The sequence below is a fragment of the Balaenoptera musculus genome, chromosome X (genome assembly GCF_009873245.2).
Source record: "Balaenoptera musculus isolate JJ_BM4_2016_0621 chromosome X, mBalMus1.pri.v3, whole genome shotgun sequence".
Taxonomy (NCBI): Eukaryota; Metazoa; Chordata; class Mammalia; order Artiodactyla; family Balaenopteridae; genus Balaenoptera; species Balaenoptera musculus.
In genome coordinates this window covers 100,157,817-100,179,468 of record NC_045806.1, presented here as the reverse complement: position 1 = coordinate 100,179,468, position 21,652 = coordinate 100,157,817, and the positions used below count along the sequence as shown (strand labels likewise).

The 21,652-nt window shown below is 46.2% G+C and overlaps 1 protein-coding gene across 1 annotated transcript in view; it reads right to left on the bottom strand.

The window, feature by feature from the left end:
• SLC25A43 (solute carrier family 25 member 43) overlaps positions 1–21,249 on the bottom strand; it is a 34,940-nt gene extending 13,691 nt beyond the window's left edge. The window contains exons 1-3 of the mRNA XM_036839121.1: positions 20,915–21,249; positions 14,241–14,482; positions 10,669–10,841 (exon numbers count right to left, since the gene is read on the bottom strand). Coding sequence (XP_036695016.1) covers positions 10,669–10,841; positions 14,241–14,482; positions 20,915–21,189 — 690 coding nt within the window. The 5' untranslated portion in view covers positions 21,190–21,249. The remainder of the gene's footprint in view (positions 1–10,668; positions 10,842–14,240; positions 14,483–20,914) is intronic.
• Between the last annotated feature and the right edge of the window lie 403 nt (positions 21,250–21,652).

Genomic DNA, 21,652 nt, shown 5'->3' with positions numbered 1-21,652 from the left:
CTAATCAGGCCTTCAACGCCATGCGTAGATTCTGAAGAGATGCTTCAAGAATAAAAATAGTACCTCGGTTTTACTGAGTATTTATATTGAGTGTTTACCTTGTTCCTGGCTCTGTATCTGCATTAACCCAATTCAGTCTTCTCCATGGGGATATGAGCCAGGCACTAGGCTTCTCCCCGTGCCTTACAGATGAGGAAGGTGAGGCTCAGAGAGGCGATGTGGCTTTTACCCAAGTTCACGGGAAGAGTAAGGGACAGGGATGGCACCCAAAGCCCACACTCTGGACCAATGAGCTAATCTGCCCATGAAAGCTTTAAGATGAACACAGCTGTCAAAAACAAATGAACAACAGCTCTGTGGGGGGAAGGAGGTAAAAACCGGTGCTGCGTTTCTAAAGCTGGCTTGAGGCCAGCGGAGGGATGGGCAAACCCCAGTGTCCATCTCCTCCTGACAGCAGGAGCCGCAGATGACTGCTCACAGCTGCAGGCCTTTCTTGGCTGACAGCAGGCCTTTTCTGGGACCTTTCTTCCCCTTTCCCCTACCTCTCTCTTCACCCCCACTCTGGAGGCAGGGGGAAGGGGAACGCCTGTCTTAGCTGCTGTTATTGTTTAGCTGGAGCTCAAAGAAGTCTGCTTAGCAGAGGGTGGCCATTTTGATACCTAGACTTTATCTCTTGGAAGGAGTAAGCCAGCTCAGGTCAGGAGAAAGGGCAGAGTGATTTCACAATGAGTGGAATTAGGAAGGCTCCTCCCTACTCCCTCCTCGCCTGCCCTCTAGGGGAGAGTCTCGTTTCCATGATCAACAACTGCCATCCCTAAAGTATTTAGGGCACTCTACACCTTTGGAAAAAACAAAGGGGAGACTTGTCCTTTCCTTACACCTTAACGATAATGCTCAAACGAAGCCACCTGGCCTGAGGGATGTCCAGACATCTACCTGGATCCGAAAAGCATACTTTTTTCTCAGAACGCCAAGGCAATGCTACTGACTTAGGCAGAAGTCAGTCCCCAGAGGGGCCAACCCCCAGAGCAAGATGACGGCAAGGAGTTAAAAATGCAACGAACTAAAAAGATAAGGTTCCCATCCTCTCCCATGACCCCGAGAGCTTAGAACCCAGCAGTGTTCGTACTTCAGGATCATCGGGCAAGTTGGCTGTGCTGGGGAAATAGAACTCTATTCCTACTGACAATAGACACGATGTCAACCAAGAAATGTCGAGCTAGGTGGAACATCTGAAACTCGCTTAGCGCTTCCTAGCAGGTGTGATGAGAACAATCTACTTTCCCCTCCTGGGGCTTTGCACCTTCTCTGCTAGGGGCTCGGTGAGCCGGAGGGGCTTTCTTCCCAGTCCGTCTGAGCGGTGTGGCCAGTCCGCGGCGGCCAAAGGTCCATGGCTGCTGAATGTTCTCTGCTTCTCATTCCAACCTGCCGGCTTCAAGCCTTCCACTGTCAGGCTGCCAGTGGCCAAAGAAAGCCAGAGCCGCCGACAGCCTGGTTTTCCAAAGGTTTTTTTTTTTTTCTCCAACTTGAGTTAACCATTCCCTGGCCAAAGCCGCCCTCGTGCCTGTTTCTGAGCTTGCGCACTACTGTGTTTTTCGACTGATGCCGAGTGCTCCCGAATCTCAAGGTTAGGTTTCCCTCTCCCTCATCCTCTACTCCCACACCCGGGGCAAGGGAACTGGAAAAAAAAATAACGTATTACCTAGCATCTAGGACCAAGCCCCTACAGTCCTGGTGGATAAAGCATGGGCCTGAAGGAGAGACCTAGGTTCAATCCCAGTCCCCCGCCCCACTTGCTAGCTAAGTGACTGTTACCCTCTCTGTGCCTCATTTCCTCACCTAGAAACTAGGAATAATAACAATACTTAACAGGGTCGATAAAGAGGATGGAATGGGATAATAAACTGCCTGGTCTGTATCACATGACCAATAAATGGTAGTTTTATCACATTATCACAATTTCTTATTTCCAGGGAAAACCTTCCTTTCGTTACCTCCTCCAGACATATTTTGTCCCCATCCTTACCCCTGACAAAAGCCTCCCCACCAAAGGAGGGCACAGATTTAGACCTGTTCATTCATATCACATTTACTGAAGTCAACAAACTGACGAATACAAGTGCTATGATGCTGGTTCATCAGGCACTTCCAGGCACTGTACAAAGCGGTGGGAGGTTGCCATGAAGAGGGGGGTGTACATCAAGACTGTTTTACTCTGTCCTTTTAGCATATTTACTTATCTTGAAATGGTAACAGCTGTTGGAGCTGCGATACACAACTGGAGAGCTAAGGTAGGGGGTGGGAGATAGTGCACTTTCAGAGCGAGGATTGCAGGCAGTTTGAGACAGGGGACAAGCCGAGGTTTCCCTAGGTCAGCAGGCCGGGGAAAGGGCAGGCTGTTCTTACCTTCAGCAGGGGTAGGGACGAGCACACAGACTTGAGGCTCACCCAGCAGCAGCTAAGGTTCAATTCTGTACTCACAAGGCAGTGAGATCTCAGAAGCCGGCCCTGAACTTCATTCATTTTTAAACAAGTATCGAGTGCCTGCTACATGAGGCTATGTGCTGTGGGGACATACAAACGTGTAAGACATACGTCCCAAAGGCAAAGAGCTCAAAGTCTAGAAGGAATAATGGACACAGAAGATTACGATACAAGGAAATATGTGACATGGGCCTGAGAGCTATAGCGAGAGGGAGCTTTGGGCGTTCAGAATGGGGAGACTTCTTCCTCTTGAGGAGGGGAGAGAAGGCTTCAGGAGGGGGCTCAGACAGGGTGGAGATGTGCTGCAATGGTGGAGAGATGGCAGAAGGTGGGGCACGCGGAGAAATGCTGTGGAAAATAAACCAGCTGGACCAGAGCGCACATACAGGCTAAGAGCATCATTTAAAAGGGGTTGTTCACCCACAAAGCTTTTGGAACAAAATATGCCCTTGGGGGTGGGGTGGGAGTGACAGTGAAAACAGCATCTGCAGTTATCGGCAGAGAATCCTGTTAGTTAACCTGGATTCTCCTACCCCGGAATCCCCTCCGAGGCCGTAGGGAACACCCCCATTTGTGGTTCTACAGAGGCAAAACACCTGCCTTTATCCATCATGATAGGATAGCTGTTTGAGGGGTAGGAAAAGCCAACTCCTTTATCAAACGAAAGCAACAGATGTGTGCTGTTGTAGGTCCGAAGAGACAGCCACGACGAGGCAGATGTCAGGTGAGATGGAGGTAGATGCTCCAGGCAGAGGGGACAGGAATGTGAAATACACTTATTCTTCAGGGGGATGGGGGAGGGGGGCTAAGATAATTTTGATTGAATTGGAGGCTGGAACAGAGCAGAGGTCAGAAAAAGGCATGTTCTGTTTAGCCCTGGCAGGATTTAACAATTTTTATTTGCCAACATTGAAAAATTGGGATCTTACATAAAAATCTGGATTTCAGGCTCCCTTGAAAAGTGGGCCCACATTTCTAAATGGCATCTATCCTTTGGAGAAGAGGAACTTGCTGCAGCCTCCCCTGGCCCACTTTGTTCCACGCTGCAATTCATATTTAGATGCTGGTCACATTTTGTGAGCACAGTGCAGTTAGCGCTCCAGAATGCTTCTGAAAGCCAGGATGGCTCAGACTGCATCGGAATCCTTATTCTCTAGGGGGTGAGTGTTATGTTACCTGCATTTCCCTACTTTCTCTTTTTCCTGTTACTTCCAAGTTCCTGCCGGCATCTGATTTTGCGACTCCTGATATAGGGGGCCTCTGTGCAATGAGCGCGGCAAAGTTGGTAAGGGCAGCCTGCCAGGCCAAGGGGCTCAGCCTTTATTCTCTCAGAGCAATAAAGGACACAACGCAGGCAGATATTAAGAAAATTCATCTGGCAGAAGCCTGGGCTGGAGGGGACTGAAATGAATATTGGCCCTGGCGATAAGTTACATTTCAGGTTACTCAGTGACTGAGTGTGTGAACTTGGGCAGGCTACAGAACCTCTCAGTGCCTTGATTTTCTCCTCTGTGAAATGGGCTTGATAAGCACAGTGCCCACCTGGCAGGTTTGTTGCCAGGATTAAATGAGATAATGAGCATAAAGCCCTTAGCACAGTGCCTGGTACATTAGTACCCAATGCTTATGATCAGTTTCAGAGTTAATCCTGAGACCAATTAGAGGATTACTGCAGTAGCCTAGGTATGAGCTGATAAGGTCCTAGATTAGGGCAGGGACAGTGACAAAAAGAAAGACCAACGTGGGAGCGTTAGGAATGAAGACCCAACTGGGTTCAAGGTTGACTGGGGGAGGGGGAAGAGAAAGAGTCAAAGACAACTTCCGGGTCTGCAGCCTGGGTGGCTGGGGGAATGACAGCACTGAAATGCAGAACCTTGGGAAGACAGTTTGATACATACTTAGAAGTGACCCTGGAGAGGCGACAGCCAAATGGCAGCGTCTGGCAAACAGTGAGAAGTGTGGGACCAGGGCTCGGGAAATGTGGCTCAGGGCTGAGGATGTGGATCTGAGCAGGAGGAACCACGAGAGGGGCGGGGCGCCCTGGCGGGAATGGATGAAGCTACGTGCGCAGTTCAGCATCTCAGGCAGGTTCAAGCATCTGTCTGAACAGCTGGGGCCCTCTCTTCACTCAGGGACCGTGCCTTTTCTGCTCAGTCAGCTGTGCCCCTTGGATACTACCTCTGTCCTTCATCTTATGTGCTTTCAGTTCAAATGCTGACCTGGCCTAATCCTGCTTGCCTTGTGAGCCCTGATGGGGTCGAAGTCCCCTGGGTAGAAAGCAACAGGCTAACACTTGGTTTTATGTTTAATGAAACAGAGACACCTAATACGGGCTGCAGGGAGGGGGGTCAGGCAGAGTTGCGGGAGACTGAGCTTGTGCCTGGTGCCTCCCTCCTGATCCTCTCAGAAGGCCCACCAGATTCCAAAGCTCCACCTTCTCAGCTGCTCCCTGGATTTTCCGGGCAGCTTATCTTCCTCTTTTTTTTCCACATGAACTGTCCAGAGAACCATTTGCTCAGGACTCCCTGGTCCTTATGGAGAGCCCACAGATTCATCAGACAAACTAATCTCCATCAGTATTTTACTGTTCTACTTGTCCTCTCAATACACTAAGTGCTGCCAGCCTCTTTGGTCCCAAGCTCAGGGCCAGGTGTGGGAGAGACAAAAGTGGAAAGGCTGGGTATATACCTAGAAGAGCTTGAGCTGAAATGTGCTGAAGTGTGGCCAAGGGCATTTCAGGCAGGGTGGTCTTGGGGGCCATGAAAGCGCCCCAGGTATGGGGGCACCTCATCCTATCTGTGCGCAGGGCTGACTCACCCCCTTCCCACCAGAAACCATCCCATCAAAACATGCACATGCATAATTTATTTACCTCTCCAGTCTCTAGCATGCCAGCCAGGAGCCGGGGTGAGAAAAAGAAAAAGGAATAAAATGAGTGTAAGCACGGTGAAGGAAGGGCTCAGCTGGTTAAACAAGACTTATGATTACTGTCATTAGTGTTCAAGAGACTTCCAACCCGATGCGGCATTAAACGGACAGATTTTGTGTGTGTCTGGATAAAGCATACATTAGGAGAATGAGACATTCAGACAAAGTGGCCAGTCGGTATGGGGTTCAGGAAATTCCCTGTCCAGCTTGTTATCTAACAGATACCTGACATTGATTTGCTTCCTGATGGACAGTGTGAGGAGGAAAGCCGATGGAATGCAAATGTTACCATTAAGTGTGTTCAGGTCAGAGCAGCCCGGCTGCCCCGCAAAGCTCTCTCTTTATAAATTCTGCGGGCAAACCCTGCCTGCTCCCACGGGGGGTGGCGGGGAGACTGTTATTAAAGCTCTCTCTTCTTGGAGAAGTTGGATTGAGTGCTCTGCAGGAACAAACAACAGCCACAACAGAATTTAGGGTTAGCCTGTTGTTTCTAGGTTCCTTACTCTCCGAACTGAAGATGTATTTTGAGCAGGGATTAGGGGGTTGTTAACTAGTCGGTGATCACCAGCTGCAAGGCTCCCATACCCTCAGGTAGTGCTCAGATAAACTCCGTTACTGCAGCGACATCTAATGGCCAGAGAAAGCAACGCATGTTTGCATTTAAAAGCAGCCTGTGGTTCTGTTTTGGGGAGTTAATTTTTTTTAAGTAGGCGGGACAAGGTATTAGTGTTTATTAACTCCTGTAAAATAACACTTTGATCGCAACCGTAAGATTTCGCTTCCCGTATCTTTGGATGACATTTATGTTGTCATTCGTAACTGGATGCTGATCATATTTTGTGAAAACCATTCAATTGCCTCTTTGGATTTTTTTGGGTTTTTTTACAACCATCATGACTTTGCACTTATTTGAAAGCTTCTTGTTGAAGCTCTGTGTATGCATTATGCATAAGGCTTCCATACAAGGGAAAATATGATCAAATTTACCCCCAAATACCCACTTCTAGTGTACAGCATATTGTTGTGGTAGGTGTATATTCTAGAGTAGAATGTAGTGGTGGCTAGATTACCCCATAAAAGGTCATTGTTCTAGCTCTCAGGTGGAAAAAGGAAAGCTAAAAGTTTACAGAGAAGACTGAAACCTCCACCCTCACATTTAGATGTCACTGAATTTCATCTGAAACCCTTTGTGATATTGTGATGTATAATAAGAAATATATACTTGGTCTTCGTCCCCATTTCTGGCATAGAGCTCCTATAATCCTTGACATTACCTAAGTGAAGAGAGCAATAAAGGTGCCTTGATATTCATAACAAACCCCTTTCAACCACGCCTGAGTTTATGTTAATGCAGTGACTTTTGGAAAGCACCTAAGGATGGGGCCTGGTTGCCAGTAATCTAGTGAGTCAACTGGTTTCCTGAGTTCTGTGAGCCACTCTAGCAAATTAATTGAATCCAAGGATGGGGCTGTGGGAACCTCTAATTTATACTTCAGAAGCACAGGTGACAACCTGGACTTGACACCGGCATTTGAAGTGGGGGGGCAGTCTTGTGGGACTGAGCCCTTGGCCTGTGGAATCTGATGCTGTCTCTGAGTAGAGAGTGTCCGAGTTGAGTGGAACTGTAGGACACTCAGCTGCCGTTGGAGACTTCCTTGGTGTAGGGAAAAAACCCACACACCGGAGTTGGTCCTAGACTTTTACCCTTTCTCGCTGACTGCTCCAACCCCCAGGCTCAAAGCCCTGGGTTTGAGCAGGCTTGCTATGGGGAGGAAGTGAGCTCACTAAACCTTGAACTCTGCATAAGGAACACTAAATTATAAGAGGTGCCAGAAAGTGCTGGCGAGACGCCTCTGGCTCTACTATTTCAAAAAGCAATCCTCAAAGCATGGAAGCCAGTGATATAAGCAGCCTTAGTTTCATCCATCTTCTGATGGCCAACCAGCGAGAGCCCATTCTCACTCCTGACAGGAACATAAATTCCTAGGGCCAGGATGTTAAAAAAAAATGAATAAAAAGCTTGTAGTATATCATACCTCCTTCCCACTCAACCTCACCCTGGATTTTTTTTTAAGAAGCTATCTTTTTTAGAAATAGCATAATTATCATATGAAGAAATCAACTTTTATAAGAGTTAACCATATGAAGTTGCCCTTTGGGTATGTCAAAAAGGTAGGATGTTGGCAATGTCATATGGTTCAATGTAAAGAAAGAAGACTGAAGCTATAGGAGAGATATACAGTATTCCTGAATAAAGATAGAATATTTTACATAAATTATTCCAAGTATATAGGTTGAACATAACTCCAGTCATAATCACAAGGTAGTTCTAAAGTTCATCAGGAAGAACAAATGACTGAGGATAATCAAGGAAATGTTGAAAAGAAGAGTGGTGAGGGGGTAGATGCCCTGTCAGACATTACAAGGTATTATGAAGCTATAGGAATTGAAATAGTGTGGCACTGGCACGAGGACAGGCTGACAAATCTACAGCTCAGAATACACAGCCCCAAGACAGACCCTAGAACATATACAAATATCTAGGATGTGGTAAAAGTCGCAGCACGGAGTAGTGGGGAAAAGAGAGTATTCCAAAAATGGTGCTTAAACAATTGGTAAACTATTTTTTTTTAAAAGTCAGATGATTACCTCACATCATACCTCAGGTAAATTCTAAATAAGGTGATAAGTGTAAAAATTACAACAAAAATATTTAAAGAACTATATAAGTGAATAGCCATATGATTGTGGGACGAGGTAGGCCTTTTACACGGAAGAGCAAAGTTAGAAACCAAAAAATAGTAATATATATATATATATATTTGCATAAAAATTTAAAAATATGTATAATAACAACATAAACAGTATTAGAAGCCAACTGTCAAACTGGGAAAAATGCATGCAGTGTATGACAAAGGGTTAATATCTTTAACATATAAAGACTTCTTACCAATTAGTAAAAAAAGCTGAATAGCCTAGAAAAATAGGCAATGGACACAGAAAATTTACAAAGAAATACAAAGGACAAATTGATATATGAAAAACATACAATTTGCTTATAATCAATGAAATTCAAATTAAAGTAATGTGCCAGCATTTTTCAGCTATTATTAGGTTCACAAGGATTTAGAAAGTGATAGTCATTACTGTTGATGGGAGTTGAGATGAACCACCCCACTCACTGCTGGTGCAGGCGTAAACTTACAGCCTTTCTGGGGTGCAAACTTCATTAAGAGCCTCAGAATTATTTTTATCTTGTGGCCTGTATTTCTAGGAATACAGCTAAAGGGAATCATCACAAATGTGAAAAAATACAAGGGCTTTCGCTGTGGTGTTATCATACTGAAGAATTAGAAACAGCCTGAATATTAAAAAACAAAAATTGTTATTTATGGCACGATGGAGCCAGAGACTGAAGTTGTATTGCCACAAACCAAGGAATGCTTAGGGCTACCAGAAGCTGGAAGAGACAAGGAAGAATCCTCCCCCAGAGCCTTCAAAAGGGGCATGGCCCTGCCAACACTTTGATATTAAAATTCTAGCCTCCGGAACTTTGAGAGAATAAATCTGTTTTTTTTTTTTTTAAGTTATGGCACATCCATATGGTGGAATATATGTGATAATTAGAAAAGATGCTCTTAATATTTGATGGCCTGAGGCACTATCCATTATAAAATAAGTGAAAAAAACAGATATTAATTTTTATATACAGTAGGAATGCAATTTTGTGAAAAATAACTTTCCATATGCATATATTATATACTTACATTTATGCACACACACATATGCATACACATATGAACATACACAGAAGTAAAACTATTAATCATTATAATGCATAGGTGTTGGGCTTAGAGGTAATTATTATTTTCTTTTTTGTATTTTTCTGTATTTCCCAAATTTTCTATAATCTATGTGCATTCCTTTTTTTTTAATTGTGGTAAAATAAAACACACAACATAAAATTGACCATTTTAACCATCTTTAAGTGTATGTACATTACTCTTGAAAAGAGGAATAATGGCTTTTATAAATAAGCACACACTAAGCAGGCTTTAAACTTGCATCTACGTTAAAATTACAATAACGTGACAATTTAAAAAATGTGTTTGGACAAAGGACAGGAAAGGAACACAACCCAGACAGATGAAAAGTTTGATGGATTGGAGCAGCAGAATTGGGTGTAATTGTGATGTGTATTGTTCTGAAGGCAGCTTTTCTTTATAGGTTGAGATAAGTACTTTCAGGCTTTTTAGTGCTGAGGTAAGTGAGGCCTGGCCTGGCCTGGCCAAGAAAACCACGTGGGGAAGCCGGGGGCCACTGAGATAGCAGAGGGACAAGTTAGAGACCTGGGGAAAAACAAACTCAGTGGGGACTGATCATTTAAAATTGGATTCAACTCCCCCAAGTTAATATCCAAGCAGCTCTTCAGGAATACATCGATTGTATAAATCAAGATTTGCCCGGAAGAGGCCAGGGAGGCAGGCAAGCCTGTGGATGTGGAGTCTGGAGGGAGGCTGGTGGAGAGTGAGCAGGGTTCAGGGCAGATGTGAAGCCTTGCTTGATTCTGAGTCCACCGACTCCCACCCCTGCCCTGTGTGGATCTGCCTGTAACCCCCAACCTTACTTGGACTACTCTGATTTTTCTTTGATCAAAATTGGCTGATTCTAGGCTAAGCCAATTCCTCTCTTTGAGACCTCAGATATCAGGCTTTTGTCTCTGTGGTCTGTAGAGAAACTGTGAGTTTTCCTAGGTAACAATTAGGAAAATGCAGGGCCAATCCCACTAAGACACCGGCCCATTTCAAATGCAGTTACTTCCTCAGCAGGGGAATCAGGGACTACTGGCCCCTTGCTATTGATAGTTCCTGGCTTATTTTGGTTCTTTCCAGTCTGTTTCACTGAAGTAAGGACAGGCTATGAAGGCAAGGGTGCCCTGTCCTCGCTGTGGAGGCCGCCTTGATGTAACGGGCGGTGGCAGCTATGAAGAGAGGAAAGGAAAGCGCTTTATAAAAGACCTAAAAAAGCAGAGGATGGGAATGGGGAGGCGGCTTGGGCTCGAGTCCATTGCCCTGAGGTTAGCAGCAGAAATGCCACGGAGTGAGGGTTTGCAGGATGTTTGTATGAGCAGTCATGGGCTCCTTGGAAACCTGGCATCGCTCAGGCTCCATGTTCTTTGCTGTTGTTACCCACCCACAAACACTGCAAGCCATCCCTCCCACATACTCACAAACCCCCCCAAACATAACTCTTCACCTGCATCTTTCTCTTCACCGTGTCGAAGGGAAAGGAGAGTGTCTGGGTCACTGCGGCAGCCAGGCAGACATTGGCAAAGTTCTGGAGGAGAGATAACCGATCTCGGGGTCCATTCCAGATTTTCTCCAGGTTCATGTAAACTAGAAGGGAGCCAGCAGAGAAAGGGAGAGCACCTGAAAAACAGGCCAGGGAGAGGCTGTGATGTCTCAGGAAACACTGGCTTGAGAACATAAATGCCTGTGGGGAATCCAGGGAAAGTAAACAGGACCGGCTCTGGGCTTGTTAAACAAGTCACTCCAACGGAAGCAGCAGGCACTTTCTTGGGTGATGATAATGTGCTATATTTTGATACGGGTTGTGTCATTGATCAAAATGCATGCATCAAAAGATTCCCTAAATATTTGTGTACTCTATGTCGATTTTACTTTTAAAAGAGCCATAAACAAATATTGAACTCTAGTTAATGATATGCATGTTGAAGGGTTGAGGGGTGAAGTGTATTGATGTTTGCAACTTACATGGAAATCATCAAAAAATATATGACTGATGAATGGTTAGAGGGACAGATAAAGCAAAACATTAATTGAAGGAGCTGGTATATGGTGGGTATATGGGTGTTTCCAATTTTTTTAAATTAATTAATTAATTTATTTATTTTTGGCTGTGTTGGGTCTTTGTTGCTGCTTGCGGGCTTTTCTCTAGTTGCGGCGAGCAGGGGCTACTCTTCGTTGTGGTGCGCGGGCTTCTCGTTGCGGTGGCTTCCCTTGTTGCGGAGCATGGGCTCTAGGCACGCAGGCTTCAGTAGTTGTGGCTCGCGGGCTCTAGAGTGCAGGCTCAGTAGTTGTGGCGCACGGGCTTAGTTGCTCCGTGGCATGTGGGATCTACCCGGACCAGGGCTCGAATCCGTGTCCCCTGCATTGTCAGGCGGATTCTCAACCACTGCGCCACCAGGGAAGCCCCTCCAATTCTTTTTTTAAAAATTTATTTTATTGGCGTATAGTTGATTTACAATGTTGTGTTTCTGCTGTACAGCAAAGTGATTCAGTGATACATATATATTCTTTTTCATATTCATTTCCATTATGGTTTTTTTACAGGATATTGAATTAGTTCCCTGTGCTATACAATAGGACCTTGTTGTTTATCCAGGCTGTTTCCAATTCTCTTAACTTTTCTGGGTGTTTGAATTTTAAAAAATAGAGTGTTGGGGAAAAAATCACTCCCATGAAAAAAAAGTTAGTGGGCGGCACTTAATCAAGTTTTGGAGACTAGGGGGGAACTGATCTCCAGCTGAGAAGGAAACATTCTGTGAAACCTGAAGAGTGAGATAGTAGTGGTGAGGAAGGTTACTTGCCCTTGCCCCTGGGAATGATGTGGCCATATCAGGGCTCAGTGGGTACCCTGCACCTTATGGCAGCCTCACCTTTCTAGGAAAACATGGTGAGCAAGTAGTGCAGTAGTTGGCACTTTGAAACTTCCAGAAACTTTGGGAGCAATCTGAAGTTTACACAGGGACTAAATTTCTCCCTCAAAATGAGATTTAAAAGAGGGGCTAACACTAGTGGGGTTGCTCATCTTTAGAAAAATGTAATATTTATTTAATAAACACATTAAAAATGACGCACCAACCCTACATTTTCCTTCATTCAGAAAACATCTGTGGAGTTTATGCTATGTGATGTGCCCTATGCCAGGTGCCAGGAATATACAGAGGTGTAAGTAGGCTAATTCCTGGAGATGCTCACCACCTAGTGGGAGAGACAGACAGATGACATATGCCATAGTAAGGGGGCTATACAAAGTGCTTTAGGTACACAAGGATCAGAGGGATTAATTTTGCCTGGGGGAATCAAGAAGGACTTCACAGAAGAGAGAACTTTTCAACTGGGTGTTGAGGAATGAGTAGGAGTTCATCAGACATTGGGAGAGCAGGCAGAGGGAACAGCATGTACAAAGAGAGTGGTATTTCCAAGAAATGCAAGTATTTCTAGATGGCCAAAGCAGGAGTACAGGTAGAACGTGACAGGAGATGAGGTAGGAGGGGCTGGCAGGGCCAGGTCTGAAGGATCTAGTATGCCACAAGGAATCTGGGCTTTTCCCTGTAGCTCACAGGAGTCAGTGAAGGCTTTTAAGGAGGGCAGTGGAAAGAGGTTGGTGAAATGATCAACTTGCACTTAGAAAGATCGTCACACCCTGGCAGCAGGGCACAGGGCGGACTAGGGCAGCAGAGACCCAAGACTGGGACTAGGTAGGAGCCTCTCATAAGTGTCTGCAGGAAAGATGATGATGAGAGTGTGACCTATGGCAGAGAAGATGGGGATGGAGAAGGGGGCAGACTTGAGAGTTAAAAGAGGTGAAATTGACAACACTTGTGGCTGAAGTGGGCGTGGAGTGAGAGGAGTTGAAGTGATTCTAGGTTTCTTCTGGCTTGGGCCACTGGGTGAAAGAAAGGTGGTCTCGTTCATTAGGGAACACAGGAGGGGGGCAGGTGTGCGACTGACGAGGCCATCAGGTTTACTCTTGACTTCAGTGAGCCAAGGGAGCATCAAGTGAGGGTGTCCAATAGCAGGCATTTGTATTGCCATTGGGAAGTGGTAGTAGTCAGTGGTTAAGAGAGAGGGCTCTGGGGTTATATTGCTAGATTCTTCCACTTTCTATCTGTGACCTTGGGCAAGTCACTTAGCTTCCCCAAGCATCTATTTCATCTGTAAAATGAGGCTTAAATGAGGAACTGTATGCAAACCATTTAGCACAGTGCCTGGCACATAGTAAACTGCACTAGATGTTAGTCATTGTTATTATAGAGATGAGATTGGGAGTCATTAGAGTATAATGATGCTTGTTCAAGCCACTGGCTTAGATGAGGCCACCCAGGGCGGGTATGGAGGGTGAGAAGAAAGCTAAGGCAGGAGCTGGGGGATAGTGACACACAGGGGGCTGGCATCGTCAGATGAGCCAGATAAGAAAGAGCTGCAGAGAGGTGGGAAAGACATCTAGGAGACAGTGGGGTCCTAGAAGCCAAGTTTCCAGAATAGAGTGATCGATCTCATCAAATGCTGCAACAAAGGTCAGATAAAAGGCAAAAGTCTACTGGATTGGCAATTGGGGGTCCTGGTGACCTGTGCACGTGTAGCCCTGGCAAAGGTTCCAAAGACCACAGAAGCTACAGTTGCTACCCTGGTTGTGCTCATACGTGTACCGATGCACACAGAGACTCTTTCCTGCAGTCAGATGGGGAGTGTGTGGGACTGTCTTCCTATCAATTTGTGCTGAGCCACATGCACTCTGTCCTACTCCCTCCCTGGGATATAACAGACCAGAGTTAGGAGTGGGGTGTATGGCTATGGAACAGAATGAAGCTAATCGACTCTGTGTGGATTGAATCCATATGACCTTGAACTCGGTTAAATGGATTTAACTGGTTACAAACAAAGGTATACAATACATTCATATATATATCCCTTGAACTCAATAAAATGGATTTAACTGGTTACCAACAAAGGTATACAAGTCATTTGCATGTATCAAAGAACACAGTCTTTTCTTGGGCAAGGTGAAAAGTTCCATCTTACCTAAAATAGTAAGGGACACCCCTCGATAAAGGGCCAGGAACCCTTCCTGTTGATAAATAGTAGAAAAAGCATGGAGGATCCCCCTGTAAGATGGTTCCAGCATGTTCTGCACAATTAACCGGGTTTTGATGAGGTCTGTAGGATATGTCACGATGGTGGAAACCATGCCCGCAAGACTCCCAGCCATGATGGACCTCCACTGGGAGATGTGTCCCAGGTCATCCGTGAACAGCACAACAAACCTGGGAGAAAATAGGGAGAAAAAGTCCAAGGGAATCAGCCATGGATTGTGCTAGAGTGCTCGATGCTACTTATTGCAAAATTTCCCTGCATTTGAAAGTGCTTTACAAAATGAAAATTACTAATGTATTAGGATTAATGAATAACACATTCAATTCTACACATTCAATTATGTTCATATTAATGACTATGATTCTAATTATATAAAATTAGCTGTTATAATTTATATAACAGCTATAAGGAAGAGATACCTAACCCTCTTATTTCTATCTACCCTAAGTCCTCACTTCATTTCAAGCATTTCCCCCTTTTATCTGCATAACTGTCAACCCTGGCTTACCTGTGGGGTGTAAATGAACAGAAATACTTGGTAAATACGGAACTGGAATGTGCTCCTTTGATTCTGTTGCAACGTAAATGAAATTGCTTGAAACGATGACTTTGAGCATCCCCAGTAATTGAGTTTTAAAAAATATATTGGTTTAATAATTATAAGAGAAGATGTGCCACCCCACCGTCAGGGAAATAACAAATAAAAACAATAACACAATACCACTTCTCAACCAGCAGACTGGCAAAGATTAAAAAGTCTGATAACATCAAGTGATGGTGAGAAAGTGTGGAAACAGGAACGCTCACCCACTGCTGTGAGAAATGTAAATTGGTAGGTCAATTTGCAGTATCTAGTAAAATTGGAAAAATGCCTACTTTCACCCCAGCAATTCCATTTCTAGGTGTATATCCTAGAGAAACTCTTGCACGGGTACATATGAAGACACATACAGCGTTGTTTGTAAGTGAAATCGAACCATCTAAATGTCCATCTGTAGGGGAATGGATAAATTGTAGAACAGTGATACAATGATACTTTAGTTAAAATGAATGTGCTTAGAACTATGTATTTACACGGATAAATCGTAAAAGCATAAAGTTGAGTGAAAATAGCAAGTTGTAGAGTGACCTATGGTGTATGATAACCATTTGCAGCCATCTCTGTATATCCACAGGTTTCAGGACCCCATACGGATACCAAAATCTGCAGATGCTCAAGTTGCTCATATAAAATGGTATACTATATGTCCTCTCGTATACTTTAAATCATCTCTAGATTACTTATAATCCCTAGTACAATGTAAATGCTATGTAACTAGTTGCTGGAGTGTGGCAAATTCAAGTTTTGCTGTTTGGAACTTTCTGGAATTTTTTCCCCCAAATATTTCCAATCTGTGGTTGGTTGACTCCATGGATGCAGGACCCGAAGATACAGAGGGCTGACTACATTTAAATTAAGAAACACATCCACAAAACCATATATTATACTAATCATGGATAGATATAGATACATATAAAAAAGTATAAAATAGACCCCCCAGGAAGGTGGAGAGTGGATGGGACTGGGAATGAGAATGAAGGGGACTTCAGCTTTATCTGTAATATTTTATTTCTTGTGTAAAAAAAAGATACTTGAAGTATCTTTTAAACTAATTATCTTTCATGCTGTCAATTCTGCATGGTGGGTATATGAATGTTTGCTAGACTATTCTTTGTGTTTCTCTGCAGTTTCACAATTTAGTAAAAAAATGGCTTTGGGTGGACTTTTCTAAATGCAGAATAGAAAGCCACTCTGTTACAATCCCTCTTTCTGGAAGCAGTGCATCCCCAGTCATGAGGGCCTACCTCGGCAGAAATTGTTCTAAGGGGACTTTTACATGGTGCACGTTCCCTGGCCAGGAAGCAAAGGAATTTTACTCATTCTTGCTGATGAGGACAAAATAAAAAAAAGGGCTTGGAAACCAGGAAAAATAATATTTTCTGTCGGAGGGTGGGGAGGGGAAGAGGGAGGGGGATAGCAAGGATCTGAATAAAAAGAAAGTGAACAGAGCTAGGCTAAAATAAAAGTATTGTATCTTTTTAAAAATGAGAGCATCCCCAGTTCTTTGGCTTTCCAAGCTCCAGTGAAGTTGTGTATTTCCTGCTTTTTCAGTTTGGCAGCAGGCCAGGGCCCCCTCTCTGATAAATAAGACGAGCCAGAGTTCAGGTGAAACCACTGAAGGGGTTCTAGGACGGCTCCTTGGCTCCCAAGTAAACACTGGTCGATTAAAAACATCTCCTTCAAGCTGTAGGAAAGTCTGGACTTCATTCTGTCACCCTACCTTAACTGCACCAACTGAAACAGTCATTTGAGTGAACCAGCAACCTTTTAAAGATGCAGGTAACTAAGCTGGCATTCACCAGTGGGCCATCTGCCTCGGTTTCGCTGCCTGCACACTCCCTCGGTCCTCCCTCCTCCCTCCCCTGGCCAATCAAGTGGCAGGGGAACCTTAGCCGGGGGAGGGGAGACAGGAAGTGGAAATGCTTGGCTGGGGGGGGGGTGGTCTGCAGCAAGCGGGAACAATCTAGAAGAAGCAGGAGTTTGAATGCCAAAAGAAACACCATTCATTCTCATTACCTCCTCCTTATTCCCCATCCCGCGCGCCACTCCCAGGGCATTAATGCATTCATTCCCCAGTCACTGAACATCCACACTGTGCCAGACACTGCGCTAGCATTCAGCACAGATCTTAAGAGAGTTCAACAGCCCTGCCAAAGAGATGACTGATAGGGGCAACAAGAGAGGCATTAGGCCCTTGGTTCTCTGAATGACTTGATGAACTAGGAAGAGGAGCTCTGTCTCGTATGAGTTTGTTTTATAAAGTAGGGTCTTGCTATCAAATATACAAAATTTAAAAGAACCACCAAAGAAAGTCCTTCTCCTCAGACTTTTACTATACAGAGACAAAGACTACAAATCGTTCCTCTTACAATCAGAGTCAAGGCAGGGCACCCCTGATGGGCCATCAATTACATCATCCTGGTCCCCACATCTTAAGTGCTCGTCTGATTGTGTGGAGCAGTTCCCCTTTCTGCTCTTCCTCCCACTCCTACACACAGCACAGGAGCTTCTTCCAGCGAAACTGGATGAGCTGGTGAACAGCAGTAACCCCGTCCTCTCAGGCACATGGATATTACACACACCCTGGATGTATGTAGGTAGAACTGCCAACACTTCAACCTAACACAAGTTAGCAGCCAAACACAAGCTCATGAATCGATTACACAATAAGGAAATGGTGTTGGTTATGAACAATTTCAGAGTTTCAGGGACCCAAACCAATGTTTCTACAGCTAGACAAACAGTTGTGGCATAAAGTTGGGTGAGGGTCTACTATTTGATATATTTGAAAGCCATCCATTGTGTTAGGTTTTATTTGTTTAGCACAAGGACCTAGCTCCTAAAAGACTCTACTGAGTGGATTCTTTTAACTGTAAATCCAAGTAAGGAGACACTTCAGCATCACAATGTTGGGCAGAGCCCTGCACTAAGGAGCTAGAAGACCTGGTTTCAAGCTCCAGCTCTGCCATTAATTGTGTTTGTGGACAAGTCACTGAACCACTCCATTTTCTGAACATTCTGGAGGTTTATGCTTAGTTCAAACCCATAATCATAGGCTGTACCATTACCCCCAACCAACTGTTTTGCAAATTCATGGTCAGGAGGGTAGAGATTAATCAGTATAATGATGGACCCAAGGTATTGTCTTTATGTAGGAAGGCTGGCACCATGATTAATCAACCACTTTGCTGTCCATCACTGAAATATTTCTGTTTAATTTCCAGAAAGAAACTAATCTTGCAGGAAAAAATTATTAGCAAACCTAGCCTGGGTAACTGTCTGTTCTTCCTCTCCCACACATCTCCTCTTCTCCACTCCCACTGTCATCAGCCTATTTCAGGTGCCCTCAGCCGCCACATGGACTAGTGCGACAGGTGGTCCTGCCACCCCCCAGCCTCCCTCCTCTTTAGCCGTCCTCCACTGCTACCAGGTGACAACAATTCCTGTTGAACTGCTGTAATCACAGTACTCCCCCATCAAAAATCCCCCACAGCTACCCTTGCATTCCAAGTAAAGTCCAAACTCCTTAATCTGGCCCTCCAAGATCTCATTCCAACCTGCTTTTCTGGCTGTACTTGCCATTACAGCCAGAGACACACCTTATGCTCCAGTCACGCTGCATGCCTTCCCACCTCTGTGCCTTTGCTTGTGGCATTATCTGCAGTATCTTTCTCCCCAGCTTTGCCAGAAAACTCCTACTCATTCTCCCAACACCAAACTCCGATGGTTTTTCTCCACTGTGACATCTTTACATCTTCTCCTCCTCCTCCTCCGTCATCAGAGGTGTGAATTGCTATAGCACTTTATCCTTAGCAATCACATGCTATGGACACAGTAGTTTTATTCTTTTGCTCTGTAAGCTCTGGGGCACAGGGACCATGCCCCTTTCATCTTGCATCGTCCCCAGCATCATGCACACCATGGTCACTTAATGAAAGCAGAGAGAAAGGCAGCATGAAGTAATAGGGCATGAGCATTGGAGTCAGAAGGCCAGGTGGTGGAGCTCAGCTCTGTCACTGACAAGTGGCGTGGCCAATCTGAGCCCAACTGTGCATCTGTAAAGTGGGCATAATACTTCGTGCCCTGTGGACCTTACAGGGAAGGAGGCAGGTGTTGTAAAAATCCAACGATTTACACACACACACACACACACACACAAAATGGTAACTAGGTAGAGGTGATGGATATGTTAATTAGCTTGATCGTGGTGATCATTTCACAATGTACACATATCAAAACATCAAGTTGTACACCTTAAACATATACAATTTTTATGTCGATGATATCTCAGTAAAGCTGTTAAAAATCCAATGATATGCAGTCAGCCCTCCATATCTGTGGGTTCCACAACTAACTGCGGATTGAAAATATTCAGGAAAAAAAATTCCAGAAAGTTCCAAAAAGCAAAATTTGAATTTGCTGCACATCAGCAACTATTTACATAGCACTTACATTGATTTACATAGTATTTACATTGTATTAGGTATTATAAGCAATCTAGAGATGACTTAAAGTGTACAGGATGACTGTATAGGTTACATGCAAATACTACTCCATTTCCTACAAGAGACTTGAGCATCTGGGGATTTTGGTTGGGGGGGCGTGTCCTGGAACCAATGCCCTTCCGGATACGGAGGGATGACTGTATATATTCTAGATGGTTAGCAGCAAAGCCACAGTACTTAAACCAGCCTTTGAAGTTCTGCATCCCTCCCCTTGGTACACATTCCAAAGGAGGAGTTCCATACTTTGTGGAGAGCAGAGTGAAGTGGGGAGAAACTGAGTCATTAAAATTCAGAGGAGAACTGTTTACAGACTGCAGGCCAGATGTTGCTGAGGGAAAGGGGGCTGGGGAGGAAAGAGAGCCTTGACAGAAATGCCCCACGATCTCACTACCCTCCCTTCCTAGAGAAAGAGAAGGCAACTCTATTCCCAGGCACAGGTGAAATGAGCACTGGCCTCGAGGACTCAGTGATAAGGAAGATTCCATCGGGCTTGTTTGTCAGCTGTCAGGTGAGACTGCCAGCTCTGGCCTCCCAGAGCCAAAGGCAAAATCCTTTGACTGTTAGCCTCCAAGGCCGACCTACGTGGTCAAGACTGTGGGCTGTGTTTCTCTAATTCTGAGCCAAGGCGTCTCCCGAGTTGGCAGTGTGCCCAGCGAATGAGGAACACGGGGAACATCCCCCCAGCTGCAGAAACATCTCCTCTACCTGAATTTGCATCATTACCGCTTCATTCTTTTAGACTTTGTTTCCAGTTAAAATGCAAGTATCTCTGAGTTCTTGAGGAAGCTTTTAAGAGTCATCTGGCATTACCTTTTTAGATGTTTTCCTAAAATGCAGCTGTTTTGGGGGGAGGTGTTAAAAGCCCAAAGAAGGAGTCCAGGGAGCAGCGAGGTTGGAGCTGCTTGCAGTTTGGGGAAGGGAAGCTGCAGCCTCTGTAGGACCCTAAAGTCCAGTTTCTTGGGGGTGTGGGGAGCACCGAACTCCGTGGCCTTTTTGTCGCAGTGGATTGGGCCCTGTGCCCCTACCAAGCACGTTCTTCTGGGGGCTCTGACACACTTCCATACACGCATCTTCAAAAGGGTCTCTCTCCCAAGCCAGCCAAAGCAAAATTTCCAAGTTGGCGGATGGTGGGAAGGATTAGGGACCATCTCTCCGGAGATCTCTTCACTCCTTCCCCCCAAATCTCCTTTGGCCCCCTTCCACCTCCTCGCCCGTCCAACCCGGTCAACCTCTCTGGGCCAGAGCTGCGTCCCCACAAAACTGCACCCGGCGGGGCAGGAATCCCAAGAAAAGGTGAAAAGGAAAAGGTGGGGACTGCGCTTTGGAGGCCAGAGAGGTTGCCTTCTGGCCCGAGGGGCTCCCGCGCGCTTCGGAAGGGGGCTGTGGCGCGCCGCTGGCCGGATCCCGTGCACCCGGGCGGCGTCGGGCCGCGGGACGCCAGGCGGCGGCCTCCCGGGCCCCGGGCCCCGCCCACGCCGCCCGTGCCCGGCTCTTACTTGCGGTAGGCGGCCAGTTGAACGGCGCTGCAGGGGAAGAGGCGCAGGCAGGCTACCGCGTTTCCCTTCCACAGGGCGCGGGGCCCCTCGGCCCGCCAGACGCGGAGCCCCACGCCCCACGGCCCCCGGGCGCGGCTGCGCACGACGCCGACCTGGGCCAGCACGGTGGCGAGCTCCAGCGGCGCGGTGAGGCTGAGGCTGAGCGCCCCCGCCAGTCCCGCGCACAGCAGCCGTTGGCTGCCCGTCAGCCGGCCGTCCCGCCGCCAAGTCGCCATCGCGCTTCCCCAGCCCGAGCCCCGGGCGGCCGGCAGATCTTGTGGCTCGGGCCTGGGGCTCCCGGGCTCCGGTGCGGGGGGCGGGCCAGGCTCCGCCCGGCGTAGGGCGGACCCGCGGCCCGGACGGGAAGCAGGTCCGCGCCCCGGCCGAGCCGGCCTGGGGCCGGGGCGGGGTTGAGGAAGCCGGCTCGGGGCTGAGGCTGCGTCGGTTTAATGTCTGCTCTTCGGCGGGTACGTTTCTGTTTGCAGTTGAGAAAGAGTCACCGCGTTCTCTCAAGGCCTAGCCCGCTCCACTTCTTGCGTCCTGAATATTCAGTGCCCCCCCACCGCCTTGTTTACCCCTTTTTTCCTTTCCACGTTCCACCTTGCCTCCTTCCTCCCCTCGCCTCTGTTCTCATCCCTCCAACCTTTTTTTCTGCCCCAGGAAAAAGCCTTACAGATTTCCCAGTGCAGAAGGAAAAAT